Here is a 16,723-nt window from a genome sequence, read left to right as displayed (position 1 = left end):
TCTTTTTTTTTAATGTTAGTTAATAAGTGTTAACGTTAATGTTAATTCACAGTACATTAATTAATGTTAACAGATACAACATTAAATTTAAACAATATATTAGTACGTTTTGAACTTAATATAGAATTTATTAATGTTAATTAATATGATTATTGTTCATGTTAACTAATATAGTTAATGTTAACAAATTAAATCTCACTGTAAAGTGTTACCAAAAAAACTTCTAAAAGTAACTTTATTATAATATTTTATGGATTTTTATGTATTCAGCATTTGAAAGCACTTAGTGGCTTAATTGTCTAGGAAAAAAGTGTTAACATTTTTCAAAACATCTCATTTTGTGTTCCTTTGATTTAAAAATGTTTTATTTTGGTATTATTTATATTTTATTATAATATTTATTAATATTTTAATAAATATTTTTTAGGTTTTAGTCATTTTACGTGCTCTTCATTTTTTGTCACTTTATTTAGTATTACAAAAGAATATTTCAAGTATAACAAAATATTTCAAGATTTCAAAAACACAGTTTTAATAACATTTGACTATATATATAAAGAAAAAAGATGAAAACAGTGCTTGTTTTTTTTTATTAGTTTTTTTGTAATTTCTGTTTAGCTTTAATTTTATATTTCATTTTTTTTGTAACACTTTGTACAATAAGGTTCCTGAGTTAACATGAACTAAGAATGAACAATACTTCTACAGCATTTATTAATCTTAGTTAATGTTGATTTCAGCATTTACTAATGCATTATTAAAACCACAAGTTGTTTTTATAAATATTAGTTAATGCACTGTGAATTAAAATGAACTAACAATGAATGAATGTAAGATTTATATGGTGTAATAAATGTATTGTTCATTAATGTTAATTAATACATTAACTAATGCTAACAAATGACACCTTATTGTAAAGTTTTTCCATTTTATCAAATATTTTTAATTTATTTTGTACATCTTTAACCTTGTTATTTTTTAATCCAATATTGTTTGATTTTTCATAGTTTTAGTTACCACTAACAACATTGAAGTAAAAATACAGGCTTGGATAGCTGAGTAAATTAAATTTTCAATTTGGGGGAATTATTCATAGAATTACTTTTAGCCCAAAGTCATATTCTCTGCCTGGATCCCTCCTGACGTCTATCCCCCTTGCCATTTATGAACAGGCAGCTCCTGCGCTCCTAAAGCATTGAGGTCCAAATCTGTTTCTCCTCAATACTCCACCGGAGTGGCCCACAGAGGACGGATTTAGGACCCCAATTTCTCGCCTTTTTCTATGCCCCAACTTTATCTTCACACCCTGAAGCAGATTTGCACACACACAGACACACAGTTTCCCACTCTCGCTCTCACTCTCGCTCTCATCTCCTCCCCCACAATTTCACTTTTACAGACTTTTGTCTGTTAGAAGTGTTTCCTTATTCTACATTATTAATGAAATGTTCAAATAACTTGAAATAATAAGCCATCAGAAGATACACATGAATGCTTGACTGGGGATTAGTAGCATGTCATCTCTCTAATAAAAGATTATGAATGGCTTTTATAACAGAGCAGGGGCTTTTCTAACGGGCAGCTGCACAAAATTAAATTCAGCCCCCTCAGCTGGGTGTTTTCCTTTGTGTGAACACTTTTATTGTCTGCAGTTGAGATTATACTTGAGCTTTGTGTTTCCGCTGGGTGTTTTATCTCCATTTTTTTTCTTTTTTGTGCATATGTACATATCTCAGCCTGAATCATTGGGGGTTTTGTTAAGCTCATACGTGATAAGCCCATATGAGTCTTATATAAGTATTTGTGTGTTCGGATTCAGTTTGAATCCTGTTGTGCTTTTCCTACATTGACAGTAAAGGAGACCCGAGCATTCCTGTCATTCCTGTCCCAGCAAACACACACACACGCACACACACATACTGGGTTCAGTTGGATAACCCAATAAAGGCCCACCGACCCTGATGGGCGGAAGACAGCCCAGCTCACTCTAATCTAATATTTACTCAAGTATCAAAGATCTTTCGCTCTCTCTTCTGTCTCTTGTTGTTTCTGTCTGTCTGTCTCTGTTTTTGGCCAAATATGGACTTTGGGCTGAACGATGGAAGTGGACATTAAATCGATGTGTTTGGGGTGGTTTGGGAGAAGGGGGGGGAAGCATCTCTGTCTCTCACTCATTCTGTCTCTCTGCTGTCGATGAGCACAGCTGACATGTTGTCGGGGCAGAATGTGTCCTGAGGGTAAGGTAAGTTTAGCTTCACACACTCATTTGCTAGACTTCTGTTGTTTTTATATGTGACCTTGGACCACAGTCATAAGGGTTAGTTTTTTAGAAATTTTTATCCTTTATTTATTTTAATAATAAATATAAATAAGCTTTCCACTGATGTATGATTTGTTATGATAGGACAACATTTGGCCGAAATACAACTATTTGAAAATCTGGAATACGAGGGTGCAAAAAAGCTAAATATTGAGAAAATCGCCTTTAAAGTTGTCCAAATGAAGTGGTTAGTAATGCATATTACTAATCAAAACTTAAGTTTTGATGTATTTATGGTAGGACATTTACAAAATATCTTCATGGAACATGATCTTTACTTAATATCCTAATGATTTTTTGGCATTAAAAAGAATTCTAATTTTGACCCATACAATGTATTTTTGGCTATTGTTACTAATATACTAATATTAGCATTTTAAACCAATTTGTGTAAAATGTCTTATTTAATTGGAATGGCAATTACAGTTAAGTCAAAAAATAGACATAATAGATACTTTTAGTTTATTTGTCACAAATGTGTAGTACTCTATTTTACTACTTTCCAAAAAGTTTATTTTTTATTTATTAATTTTTTTAAAAAAAAAAAGAAGCTCTCTGGGAGTGGGTGATGTGACCAAAATCTTATATCACGATATGAGTAATTTTATTGTTCGGTAACAATATATATATCCCAATATAGTTCTTTTTAAATAAGGTCTTTATGGTATCAACATTTTTGGTAGCAGAGAAATTTCATAATTCTTGTCACCAGTGTCAATATCACAAAAAAAACAACCTCAAGCTCATTGAAGACAAGAGTCAGCGATTTAAAAAAACAAAAACAAAAAACAAAACAAAAAAAGAATAAACTAATTACAACTGATAGGATATAAAAAATGCTACATGCTTGTATGAAGCATGTATAAAATGTAAAAAAAATACTGCATATTCTTCACTGTGTGAATTAAATGTATATTTCTTCTTATTAAAGTTACAATTTGTGATTTGGTCAAAAGCAGCGAGAGATTTTCTCTCGTTTGTTTGATTAACATGAATGACTGCTGTTACTTTAAGAGCTGCCTGGATCCAGTATACTGTTACACGTTTTCTTTCCTAGCTGTGGGTTTTCTAAGACCTAAATTACTGTGTTTACAAGGATATTTACCAAAATGGTCAGTTTGTCAAAAGTGTGTGTATTTAACCATTAAAGGCCGATAAAGAGGCAAAAATAACTGTTCAATACTCCCACGCTCTGTGAGCACCGTCTTCGTGTGTGGTCCTCTCTGACAGCACGCAGAAACATGCATATAGCAAAATGCATTATCTTTCACTGCTTATTGGATTTCAGTGGCTTAAAATCACTTGTTTGTAAACCACAATGCTTAAAATGTGTTCAAATAATACAGCTGACAAATTTCTTCTAATATATAGCCCCACCCCCATTGCTGTCATGTCAGGCATTCAGTTTTCCATCTGTATCATAATTTTCTCCCTGTTTTAAACCATTCTGGTGTTTAAACCGCTTCAGACCAGCCGCAATACATCCAGGGACATTCAGCTGTGGGAAAGGCTGAAGTCAAATAGGCGAGAGAGACAAAACAACAATGTGCCACTGGCTGAACTGAGGTAACCCGTCCCTAACGGGGGTTTATGACCTTTTGATGATGCTGGACATTATAACAGCAGTGCATGAGCGCTTTTGTCACGGGGAACGTTCTACACCTCGGTTTGCTGAGCTGAGGTGCATCGGTGACAATAGAGAACTAATAATGTAGAATGATCCGGAGTGATCTGCCTACTCAAAAACAATTAACCCACTCACATATCAAGGTGTTTTATGAATGCAAACAAGCTGTGCAGTCAGCAAACTTACCCATGGATTTTTATTTCCTATGGGAATTCCCTTCCCTGAAAAGTAGTTGTGTTTAAACTAGTCTAAATATGTCAGTTGTCAACATCTCTGGGTGTGGAAAGAGGATAGGAAGTACAAGGCCACAAGCCCCTGCCGTCCTCGCCTGTGATTGGCTGATGGCCCGCCTCCACTCTGTTTCTCCTCATGAGTTCATTAATGAAGTGGATATCACTGTGGAGATGGACGTCTCAGTGCTGTGCGTATCATGCTGCGTCTGAAAGGCCGTATTATGTTTGATGTCTCTCTCCAGCATGGATGATTGACACCTGGTTAATGCCTTCAGAGATGAACGTTGTTTGTTTATGCTCATGACAAACTATTGCAAAGGAATAGTTAGGTGAAGAACATGTCCAGGTCATATTTTACCCAAAATCAAAAGAAGAATAGGAGTGTAGGAGTGTGTGTTTAAGTGTGTTAGTGTTTACAAAGATGTTAGTTTGAGCAAACATGCTAAAAACAAAGAGAATACCCTGAAGGTGAAGAATTCACTGCTTTTGGTAATTTACATTTGTGTGTGTACTTTATGTGGAGTCGTCTGTACACACTCACTTTTTGCCAGCTTTTGTGCCTGACTCAGTTGATACTGAAGGACACAGGAAGTCACAACTGAAGAAGCTTTGTTTGTCGAGCTTCCTCTGCCCGGTGTCTGTTTGCACTTTCAGTATTACTATATGTGTATATTTGGGTGCCAGATTGTGTCTGCGTTGTGTTTGTGTGAGTGCTTTTGTGTAAGACTAGTACATCACAAGACCTTTGACCTTTATGGTGTACTTCCTTTAAAAACACAAGTAATGTTGGCCTTCTTGCACCAAATACTACTTGATCACTAAGATTCGTTGTGCAAGCTGTAGATTATGCTTGTGCTAATCTCACTATTACATAAAGAGATGCTTTTGAACCCAATATTAAGCCAGAGTCCACTGTCAGTTCTTAAAGGGATAGTTCACCTAAAAATCAAAATGTTGTCATACTCACTCTCATGTAGTTCTGAGGGACTTTTGTTCTTTGTGTGGAACAATGAAAGTCTTTTGTTTGTACAACGAAAGTCAGTGGGTTCAAAACAACATTAAAATTTCACTGAATGGAATTTTTTCGAAATGTTTTTGTTTGTGTTCCACAGAAGCGTTTGTTAATCTCTGGTACATAGTGAGAAGCTTGTCAATGAGAGTGATGGTTTGTGATGTTGTCCAACAGAATGCTCCCCCCGTAATCCTCGGAAAATCAGCTTGGCTGATCCTGTGTTTTAACATGCTGTCTAGTCAAAAGGTTTGAAGACCAGTCTCACCGTCTTCCCCATCACCACTTTGGCTCGCTGAGTGGTTCCTGCTCTCAGATTTCACTCCAACTTCTCTTTTAGTGCTGCTGGGGAAATTGCCAGGCTTTATAGTTCAGAGACAAGAGTCAAAACGATCCCTCAAAATGCCACTTGCGACATGGCTTCTGAATCAAGCAACCTAGAAAGACTTGAAATGTTATTTTAGTTAGTATAGAAGCATGTTGCCCTTGTCTTCTTGGACCAAACACAGCCCACCCCCCATGTAAAAGCCTCTTATGGTACCTCCATAAAGAAGAGGGGGTTGGGGGTGGATGGGAAAGAAATGGATTAAGGGGAATGTGACACACAAACTCTTAGCTTTACATGTTTGTGTGCACATACATTTGTGCAGGACTTCAAAAAAATACATCCAGCCTACATCTACAATCTCTCTTTATGCTGATAATAATGGTAATCAGGGGATAAAATTAGCCCGTTATTTACTCACCCTCCAGGCATATGTGTATGACTTCTTTCTTTCAGACAGTTATATTAAAAATTATATTAAAAATTTATATTAAAAGTTATATTAAAAATTGTCCTGGCACTTCCAAGCTTTAGAATGGCATAGACAGGTGTTTCTCTTCATCAGTCCAAAACAAGTCCAATAAAATGCATCCATCCATAATAAAAAGTGTCTCACACAGCTTTGAGGGGTTAATAAAGGCCTCCTTTAGCAAATCCAGGCATTTTTGTAAGAAAAATATCCATATTTAAAACGTAAGAATCACTTAAATCTAGCTTGTGCCAGCTGGTCATACACGGAAGCAGCACGTTGTCATTGCGCATGCGCTGATTATGGATGGATGCACTTTATTGGACTTGTTTTGGATTGATGAAGAGAAACACCCACCAATGCCATTCCATTATTTCGATGACGTGAAATGGCTGCATTCTAGTGTTGATTTTGTCATTTTCATCAACAACATTTATTTTAACAAAAGAAAAAAACGAGACTAACGAAACAAAGACTTGTTTTGAATGACAAAAACTGTGACAAAAATCTATTGACATTTTGGTAAAACAAAAAAGTGATGAAAATGTTAGGGAGGTACGATTTGGAAAGAAATTCATTCAGACTGAGTCTGCTGCGTGGTTAGGAGGTTAGATGCACACATCTGAGCTGTATCATAGCCTATTGATCTATCTGGCGGGACATAGCTGGCATACTTTTGCTGCACGTCTCATAAAACTTTCAAAAATGTCAATATATGGGAGTAAGAGAAGAGCATATGGATAAATTTGGCAACGCAAAAGAGAACTCCATTCGATCTGAGCGCAGACACCAAAGCATTGCCTCTCACACAGTACATGAGTACTCTTTCGCATCGCATGAACGGAGGAATACACACAAAATGATGTTGAATTGTCCGTTTTGAAGAGTATTCAGGTAAACACACTCAGTTAACATTTTAGGTGAACGTAAACAGTTGGGAGAATATCGGGCATGTATCAGTACGTTGTATTTACTAATTTAGTTGCTATTGTCTGTGGCATTGAAGTAAATCAAGCAACAATGAAAGACAGAAAATCACTCACTGATCTTGACTGAATCACTTTAGTAGCCCTAACAAAGATTAAATTTATTTATATAAATAAATATGTGTGCTTGAAGAATGTGGTTGTTATAAAGAATGTATAATTAGCCTATATAACCATTGGTGTTTTACTGAAATGAAAACCATGTTCTTGTTTCTTTATGAAACTGGTTTCATTTAACTTTAATATAAAGGCTTGTTGCGTTTCACATCAGTTAAGTGCATTAGACTGTAAGTAAACCCATTAGATTTTAGCCAACTAAATCTACTGTAAAATCTAATGATATGATATGATATGACTAAAACTAAATGGCATTTTAGCCAAAAGACTATGAAAACTAAATCAAAATTTGCCATCACAATTAACACTGCTGCACTTGGTGAGCTACTGGTGCTACCTGTTGATATTTTTACCACGACACAACTCAGAATACACAACTTAAAAAACAAAATACTGATACGATGCCACATTGTCTGGCATTTGGTTGTAATTTTCAGTAAAAGGGCAATGAGAAGCGGTGTAAGCCATCACTGCTTTTCTAGTGATAAGAAGAGAAGAAAAGAATGGGAAGATGTCTGTAGATGGATGAATAATTCCTAACGAACCATGTTTTGGTAATTTAGCCATAATGCCTTTAAGGCCTTCAGTAGATCACAGCTACTGAAAGAGCTTACAAACAGCAGAGACAAGAAACGCTAGATGCCATCCTGGCAGGATGTAAATGTGTGGATGTTTGTCATGACGCCGTGGCCACTGAAAGAGTTTCTCAACATGGATTTCCCTCGATATCCGAGGGCATTAAGACTCCTTGTGGGGAAAAATCAATGGTACGGCATTTGGTTTAACCCTACGCTTATATCCATCACCATCTGTAGGTGCTTTCATTAGCTGTGGTCATCGTATCAGTATTTTATTTTCCGAGTTGCGTATTCTTAGTTGTGTTGTGGTATAAATAGTCTTCTACTACATATCCTTAATAACCGGGGTTCCCTTTAAAAGGGCAGTTTTTCTATCCGCCGCCTTATTTACTTACTTTGCTCATCTTCTACTCTTTTATGTCCTCCTCTGAAAGGTTAATAGTATCTCTTTCTCCGTCCATGCACTGTGTGATGGATTGCTGTCTGCTTGTGCCACTGGAAAGAAAGACTTGGGTGGATGTTTGTGCCAGTAAGCACTGGGTGCCCCAAAATGCCCCTTTATACTGGCACAAAAAGAGTCTAAAGAGCCAAAGCAAACACTCAAAGAGCCGCTTGTGCTCTGGTGTGTCTCTCTTACAAGATTCAGCAAATGTTCATCTACGTTAATGCAACAATAATAAAATTTTAGCTGATAATTATTTAAGTTTTGCTCAATAATACATAAGAATTGAAATCCATTTTGTCTAAATACATTTAAAATAAAACAGTAAAAGCTATAATGAATTATTTTTAGTGATGCAATTGACATGGTCACTACATTGGCTGATAATGATAGGTTACTGATATTTTGTGGATCTAGTTATTGAAAGTAGTTGTGAGTGAGCAATGGAGAAGTAAATCTAAAATAACAAACAAACAAAAAATGTCATTTAAATATTCAAGTCAAAGAATCTGGAACTCATAGTGTCAGTCGGAGAAGTTGGATACCTTGTTCTTCCAAAACAATAGCTCATAGAGGAACTGCCAGAAGGTCAGATTCAGGTCTCTTAATCAGGCCTCTGTGTGTGCTTTGAATTTCATGCTCTGTCATTGTAGGTATCAAGCACTGGAGTATTAAACTTGAATCCCATAAACACATGCACAGAGGGGCTAAAAGCCTCATTGGCTATGAAGCTACATCAGTCTAACCTGAATTAAATGTTTGCTTTTAGCATCACACAGTGGGGCTGTTTGCTGAATGTAAGGGGAACTGCAAGGGAAGCGCTGTCATCACTGGACTATAGACAGAGAATGAGACTCCAGTGGCCTCCAAAGGGCTGAATGACTGACAAAAGCCACATTATCAGACATCTGAGGGGGACAAACAGTCTCCATGCCTCTTTACCATTCGGTTTCAGCTAAAATACTCTCATCCACTCAGTCAGCCAAAGGGCGAAAAAAAAGACAACGTCACAGAAGAATTTGAGATGACAGATATAAAGTACTGGTTTGATAGTTGTTTGAGGCTAACTGTGTGGGTGGGCAAAAGCGAGCAAGAGGATGTTTGAGATACAAATTTGATTAATGGTAGTTTGGATCTGTTAGAAAAAATTGGAGATAGCAGTAATTAAATTTTGTGATGTTTGATTGATCATGTTGCAGTTAGATTTGATTTCCATCTGAATCTTCTTTATTTTACAGGTGAACATTGATGGCTATAATTGCAAACTGAGTCTCTGAGCCCCATTTACTGTATTTTTAAAAACATTTTAGGCATTTTTTTTCAGTGGCTGTTCAGATGTTTGGGATCTGTATGATGAAAGTACTAGCTAGGATGCTTCGAGTTTATCGAAGGGTGACGGTAAAGACTTTTACATTGTTACAAAAGAAATGTGACACTAAAGACGGGAAAAAAAGGCTACTGAAAAAGTTTGCCATTACAGGAATAAATTACATTTTAAAATATATTAAAATAAAAACAATTTTACTTTTCTATAATATTTTTTATCAAATAAATTCAGCTTTGTTGACGATAAGAAAAAGAGAGAGCCAAAATTGATGAAAAGGAATTACGTTTTATTGTATGTAATATTTATTCTAATTCTCTAAATACTCATCTGTAGATTTTGGAGTGGACACAAGGGGAGCTAATACTTATGTTCAGGCAAACATGGTTATTAGCCGATTAGATATCTTGTAAATTATTAGCCGGTATATTGGTTGGTAACTAGATGAAAGGTACTTGGTCTTCAAAAAAAACCTTTTTATATTTTGCTGCTTATTTTGCTAAGAGCCATCATCTAAGACAGGAAGAGACTGTCTTACTGACTGTAAATTCACAAACAACAATTTCCTATTTACATAATCAGGATTTTGTAAAGTTCTGGGAAAATATTCTGCAATCAGTGCTCTGTGACTCTAAAAGTTCATGGCTATAAATTGTCTAATTATTTTACTCTGTTCCTATAGTGATTCAAAACCAGAAATAAACATTTCAAGATAAATAAGAACATGTTTTGATTTGCTGTGGTGGTTTGGCATATGAACAGGTCATTCTCTTCCTGGCAAAAGGGGGAATCAGATTTTAAATCCATAATCCAGATGACATTGTTCTTGTTGTCTCCCTTGTTTACGTAACTCGTGGTTCTGGAGGAATTATTTTTGTTCTTATATTGTAGTCGACTGTAGAATGTAGAAAGAATAAGGATGATGACAAACAGACTTGATTTGACCTTTAGGATTTGAACTTGTGAACTTGAATGTGAAACTATCCGGATATCACACTCAAACAGAGAGTAAAATACCATTTTAAGGGTTTCATGGAAGTGGGTGGTGAGATTAGTGTTGTCATTAAACTGTCTGGCTTCTAAAATGTAAGATTAAGACCAGTATATCATCGGTCTGTAGGGGGAATATAAACTACACAACAGCTAATGGTTAAGTTTTTAGGGGGTGCCTCTCTCTTGTTCTCTTTTTTTCTTGTTTTTCTCTGATAATTGAATTTTCAGGTATAGAGTAGAGATGTTGGGTGCTCTGCGAGAGATCTCCATTATCTGTCTGTGTTAACAGAACAGACAGAACACACTGCCACATCCAGCTATCTCTGTGTTTTCATCGCTCTCGTTTCTTTTTCTGGACAAAAGTCACCCATTTAGACAGGAAGAGACCAACATGCAAAGCAACCAGCCAGCCAGTCACAGATAGGAAAGTACAGACTGCTGTTGCTTGTGATTATTTGGTTCACTTGCATCATGAGACTATGATGCATTTGCAAAGGAAGTTTCATGCTAGTATGTGCTTTCAGTGCTGTGCATCATAAAAACACTGTAGGTGCCATAATTTGTCCAAAAAGTTTTTAATGATTCAGTTTGTGCTGTATCTGCTAAATGAACAAATGTAAATCCTGAGGCAAAAGCCATTTCATAAATGTTGTTTAGGCCTTTTTAATCCATTTTGTTTGCTTGAGCAGCCGTCTCTCACCTGTACCCCAGACAACACTTCTGTCTGACTTCATTTCCTGTCTTTGTCTGCCTTTTTGTTCCTCACAGTGGTATTATTTCCTCTGTTTCTGTGCTAGTGACTGTTTCTGCATTTTGCAGCTCGTCTTTGCTTATAATGATGCTTTCACTCTTTCTTGTTGTCAGTCAGAGCACTTATATTGTTAACTAAAACTAATCAAATCATTTTTGGTAACTGAAATAAAATAAAAATAGCAAAAAACTAGGTCATAAACTTAAACTTGACTAAATAAAAATAAGAAGTTAAGTACAACAATCACTAAATCTGAAGTAGAAGTAGTTTAAATGTAGGTATAAATATTAAAAATAAAACTAATACAATTCAAATACACATAAAAGCACTAAAACTCACTATTAAAATGCAAAAGCTCACTAGATTGAGCTCTAAAATGATCACATGACTTGACTTGATTGACCTGGAGAACGTCAGTGACGTCTTTGAAGTACTCTTACGCATGCAGCACTGATAGCTTGTTGAATTGGCATTTTAAAATCGTGGAAATCCATCCTACAGAACCCCCTGAGGCTAAACTGTATGTAAGTCGTGTCTCATTGGTGGTTTCTGTGGCAGGTTTAATGCTGGATTAGAAGCAGAACCCCTGAGGCAGGGATAAACCTTGATGGAAGGAGAAAGTGCGTAAGGGATGAAAGCAGAGAGGAAGAGAGCTCTTGAAATGTTGAGCGTTGAGTTGGTGGAGGTTTCTGACTTGGCTTTGCAGAGGAGAGTACAGTATTTTAATTTGCTGGATTAACCTTGCCTCTTTCTTATCTTGTTTTTTAAAACGAGAGTGGTTTGATAAAAGCATAAGCATTCAAAGTGTCTAGGTTTTAATTAACCTAATTCACCCTCTCAGTCATTTCTGTAATCTCCATAGTGAACCTTTCTACACGAGAGCGTGCGATAGAGTTTATTTAAGTGCTTGTTAAAGGGATATTTCATGAGAATTCTCTCGACGTTTACTCACACTCATGACATTCAAAACCTGTTGGACTGACTGAATTTTGAAAAATGCTCCAACTTTATTAGTCTATAAATGAAAATTTCACATTTTTATGGAAGCCTGTTTTCACCACTGGAAAAAAAAAAAAGGTAACTGCAAAGTTTTAACGTTTTATCTGACAATTTTCACTTTTTTTTTTTTTTTTTTCTCGGAATTGCATGATACAAATGCACAATTCTGACTTTTTTCTTATAATTGTGAGACATAAATTTAATAAAGTTAAGTTTAAAGTTTAAAGTTAATCTCGCAATTCTGACTTTTTTCCTCAGAAGTGCCTGATACAAACTCAATTTCTCACAGTTGCGAGCTTATATCTCACACTTCTCAGAAAAGTCAGAATTCCAAGTTTATATCAGAATTCTCAGAAAAGTCGGAATTGCGAATTTATATCTCAATTTTTAGAAAAGTCAAAATTCCGAGTTTATATTAAAATTCTCAGAAAAAAGTCAAAATTGCAAGATTCAAAACTTGCAAATTAGTTGAGTTTTTATTTCAAATTCTGAGCTTTTTTCTTACAATTGTGAGTTTATATCATGCAATTCTCCGAAAAATTTCAGAATGGCGAGTTTATATCTCACAATTCTCTGAAAAGTTCAGAATTTGTATCAAAATTCTAAGAAAAAAGTATTTTAAGTATTACAGTATTAAAGTATCATATTTGCGAGATGTAAAACTTGCAAATTAGTTGAGTTTGTATTTCGTAATTCTGAGTTTTTTCCTCACAATTGTGAGTTTATATCTCAAAATTCACAGAAAAGTCAGAATTCAGAATATATGTCAAAATTCTCAGAAAAAAAGTCTGAATTGCAAGATTTAAACTTGCAGTTGTAAAAAAAAAAGCTCATAATTGCAAATTTGCATCTCGCAACATCGCAACAACAGAATTGCGAGATGTAAACTTGCAAATTAGTTAAGTTTGTATTTTGTAATTCTGAGCTTTTCTCTTAAATTCACAAAGACTTTTCTCAGTAAAGTCAGATTTCTGAGTTTATATCATGCAATTCTCAGAGAAAAAGTCAGAATTGCAAGTTTATATCATGCAATTCTCAGAAAAAAGTCAGAATTGCAAGTTTATATCTCACAATTCTGAGGAAAAAAGTCAGAATTGCGAGTTTGTATCATACAGTTCTGAGAAAAAAAGTCAGCATTGCGAGACGTAAATTCGCAATTGCAAGGATAAAAGTCTCTGAAAGCTCTCTGAAATTTGCTGTGAACGGAGCCGATATATTCTTGATACGAGTAACAATTTGCCATGTTATTGAAGCTACAGAGATGAACATTGATTCAACAGAATTGCTTAAAGGGGTCTTTGATTGTATTTCAGACAGTTGTAAACACCACAGTCTCTCTCAGCCACACCACTGCATGCATTATTCAGTGTGTGGGGTTGTGAGTGGGTGTGATGTATTGGGCACGAGGCGAGACGTGACCGTGTGCAAATTATCAGCAGAAGACTTACGGCACAGAGCTTGAACAGGCACACGGGGGGCTCACAACATTGTTCCTTTGTTCAAAGCCCTGCATTGGGCAGCTGCCCGGCCAATGAAATGTCAAAACTGCTGACTTAAAGCTGGTACATGATTTCATTCATCCCGCACACACTATGCCTCAAGCTTTGACTGTTTTTAAACATGTTTTCAAAACATTTCCCTCATCTGCCATTGGTTAAAGAAACAGATAGCCCTGCCTCAAACTCACGCAATTGGTTGAGCCACTGTTGCTATGTCAGAGTTGTTGAGAGGCTTATATAAAGCAATGGTTTGAAAGCTTTTTTTACTTTTTAAATGAAATCAACCTACAAATGGTGTACTTGTAGAGGTTGCAAAATAGAACAAAGTAAGTATTAAAAGAATTAGTTCACTCCTGAATTAAATTTTTCTGATAATTGATTTACTCACCCCCATCTCATCCAAGATGTTCATGTCTTTCTTTCTCTCTTCATTCAAAGAGAAATTAAGGTTTTTGATGCAAACATTCCAGGATTTTTCTCCATATAGTGGACTTCAATGGGGATCAGCAGGTTGAAGGTCCAAATTGCAGTTCCAGTGCAGCTTCAAAGGGCTCTACATGATACTAGCTGAGGAATAAGGGTCTTATCTAGCAAAACAATCAATCATTTTCTAAAAAATAAAAATGTATATACATTTTAACCACAAACTCTCTTCTTGCACTACCTCTGCAATGTGCATCTGCGTCTTCACGTATAATGTAATGATGTTGGAAAGGCCACGCGTGGCTAGTTCTTCGTCTGTGTACTTCGGTTCAAAATGGTAGGGTAGGGGCGAAAAACTCATCCAATTTGGACCTTCAACCCACTGATCCCCTGATCTTTGCTGACAGCGTTGTGTAGAGCACAAGGAAACCATTAATTGTCACCTGACCAAAGTTTAGCAGTTAAATTTTGTAAGAAATATACAATTGGTGGCAACTAATGGGAGTTTAAACCAATGGGAGTGCCAGGGAAGTTCATGTGATATGCCACCTGATACAGTTGGTTGCAGCCAGTCAAGTTAAAACATCCAATAGCATTCATCCAACACCTCAGTAACTTGGTGACCTCCAGTGATTTAATCACTGTCAGTGTGAACAGAGATTTGAATTTAGACCCTGACAGACGCATGAACAGGAACCATGGCGATTGAAATCCCACCATTCCGCTGTGGAGCGTGTGAACTGCATCTCCATTGATCTCTAGTGCCATGACCTCTGACCTCTGCTGGCAGACCTTCAGCGTACAGGGCCACCATGTCCTGCTTTCTCTTAGCGGTTGCTTTACTCTTTTTCTCTCTCTCTCTTTTCCACTCCACAGTGGTAAGGCCAGTGTCCTAATGAGTGAGCCTATTTAAAGACAACTCCACTGCTTCTATATTTAACTCACTAAGATGCTCTCTTTAAGCACCTTGTCCCTGCCTCTTTGTGGCTTTGGGTTGGAAAGACGTGACTGTCTTGTCTCTGATTCCTCATTTCTCTCTTCCTCCCTTTCTGTATCGCTCCATTTCACTTTGCTACAGGACTTAACTATCTCAGCGGGGGCCTGTTTTGGCCCCAGATCCACAGAAGACATGTTCTCTTACCTTCGATCTCCACACTACCTGGTGAGTGCCTCAGCTCTGAATGCGGAAAATGAGTACGCTGAGATATACAGGAAGACACTTGAGATTGGTAGGGTTCTCGCTTAGGGGTGTGACTTCATCTTATATACAATCAAACCAAAAATTATTCAGACACCAGATATAATTTTTGAGGATAGCAAAATAAAGTAAACTGTGACACATTATACCATATTAAAAAAAAATCTTAATGCAGTGGAATACCAGTAAAATGATAAAAATTTTAGACCAAAAATGATTCACTTTGACCTGACCATGTTTTGCTTAAGTGTTTTTTCTTCAATTGCTAATGCAACCTTTTTTGCACCACAGACTGAAGAAAATTAAGCATTGCTTGCTAATTGGTCAACAAAGTATTGATAATTATGTAACTATTGTTTTATTAACAGTTGTCTGAATAATTTTTGGTTGATTGTAATACCTTACATACCTTTCTATCAAAGTTATCTGACATTATGAAGACAAGTTTAACTCTTGAGTTATATATATATATTTAATTTAATAATATTAAATTTAATTGTGCAGAAGTAGTGCTGAGGTCCAACAAAAAATATAGTATACTTAATATGGTATATTTGATTGTGCTAAAGTGGAACTATTGCAAATATATTTTCGGTACACTTTAAATATCTTGTATTTAAAGACAGATACTATTCAAAGATCATACAGTCCTTAAAATGTAGTGACATTAAAACTAAGGGTTGACCGATTATCGGCACCGATATTAAGCAATTTTATGATTATCGGTATCGGTCAATTTCAAAAGCGTTTTGCCGATTAAAATAATTTAAAAGCATTTTAAAGAAAGTTTTTGTCAGAGCCCTTTTTATTCATAATTTTGACATTTCATTTTTACACCAGACATATATATCAATTCAAAATATTGGTTAACGGTCTACTTAATCTATAATAATTGATATTGGCTTCGGCCCTTAAAAACACATATTAGTCGACCCCCAATTAAAACATATTTTAGACTGAATATTAAGAAATGTGAATTGTACATAAATAGTACACCAAATAAAGTTTCATTATAATTTTTATATTAGTAAGTCTCGAGTGATATGTCAGTAAATATATTAATAGATTTGAACTGTACTTAGTATGAACTAAATGTATTTTAAATATGACTTTTTTCTAGGTGTGTGTGTGTGTGTGTGTGTGTGTGTATATATATATATATATATATATACACATATCTCTACACACTGCAAAAAGTTTATGGTCAGTAAGTGTTGTTTTTTTTTTTTATAGAAATTAATAGTTCCATTTAGCAAGAATGCATTACACTGAAAGCAAAGAGATTTATAATGTTACAAAAAAAATAAATTTTTAAGTAGCTGCTGTTATTCTTTCTATTCATCAAAGAATCAAGGAAATGTATCACTGTTTCCACAAAAATATTAAGCAGCACAGCTGTTTTCAACATTAAGTAGTCTAAATTCTTTAGC

The 16,723-nt window shown here is 35.5% G+C and overlaps 1 protein-coding gene across 10 annotated transcripts in view; it reads left to right on the top strand.

The window, feature by feature from the left end:
- arhgap12b (Rho GTPase activating protein 12b) overlaps window positions 1-16,723 on the top strand; it is a 67,446-nt gene that overhangs the window by 14,626 nt on the left and 36,097 nt on the right. Inside the window, exon 1 of one of the 10 annotated variants that reach the window (XM_051124245.1) lies at window positions 2,185-2,242. The exons of 8 other annotated variants lie outside the window; for them this stretch is intronic. In XM_051124245.1, coding sequence (XP_050980202.1) covers window positions 2,225-2,242 — 18 coding nt within the window. In that variant the 5' untranslated portion in view covers window positions 2,185-2,224. Of the gene's footprint in view, window positions 1-2,184; window positions 2,243-15,140; window positions 15,258-16,723 lie in introns of those variants that run through there. One more of the 10 variants, XM_051124244.1, reaches the window with a different exon arrangement.

Source organism: Labeo rohita, chromosome 12 (assembly GCF_022985175.1).
Source record: "Labeo rohita strain BAU-BD-2019 chromosome 12, IGBB_LRoh.1.0, whole genome shotgun sequence".
Lineage (NCBI taxonomy): Eukaryota > Metazoa > Chordata > Actinopteri > Cypriniformes > Cyprinidae > Labeo > Labeo rohita.
This window is presented reverse-complemented; position numbering and strand designations above follow the sequence as displayed.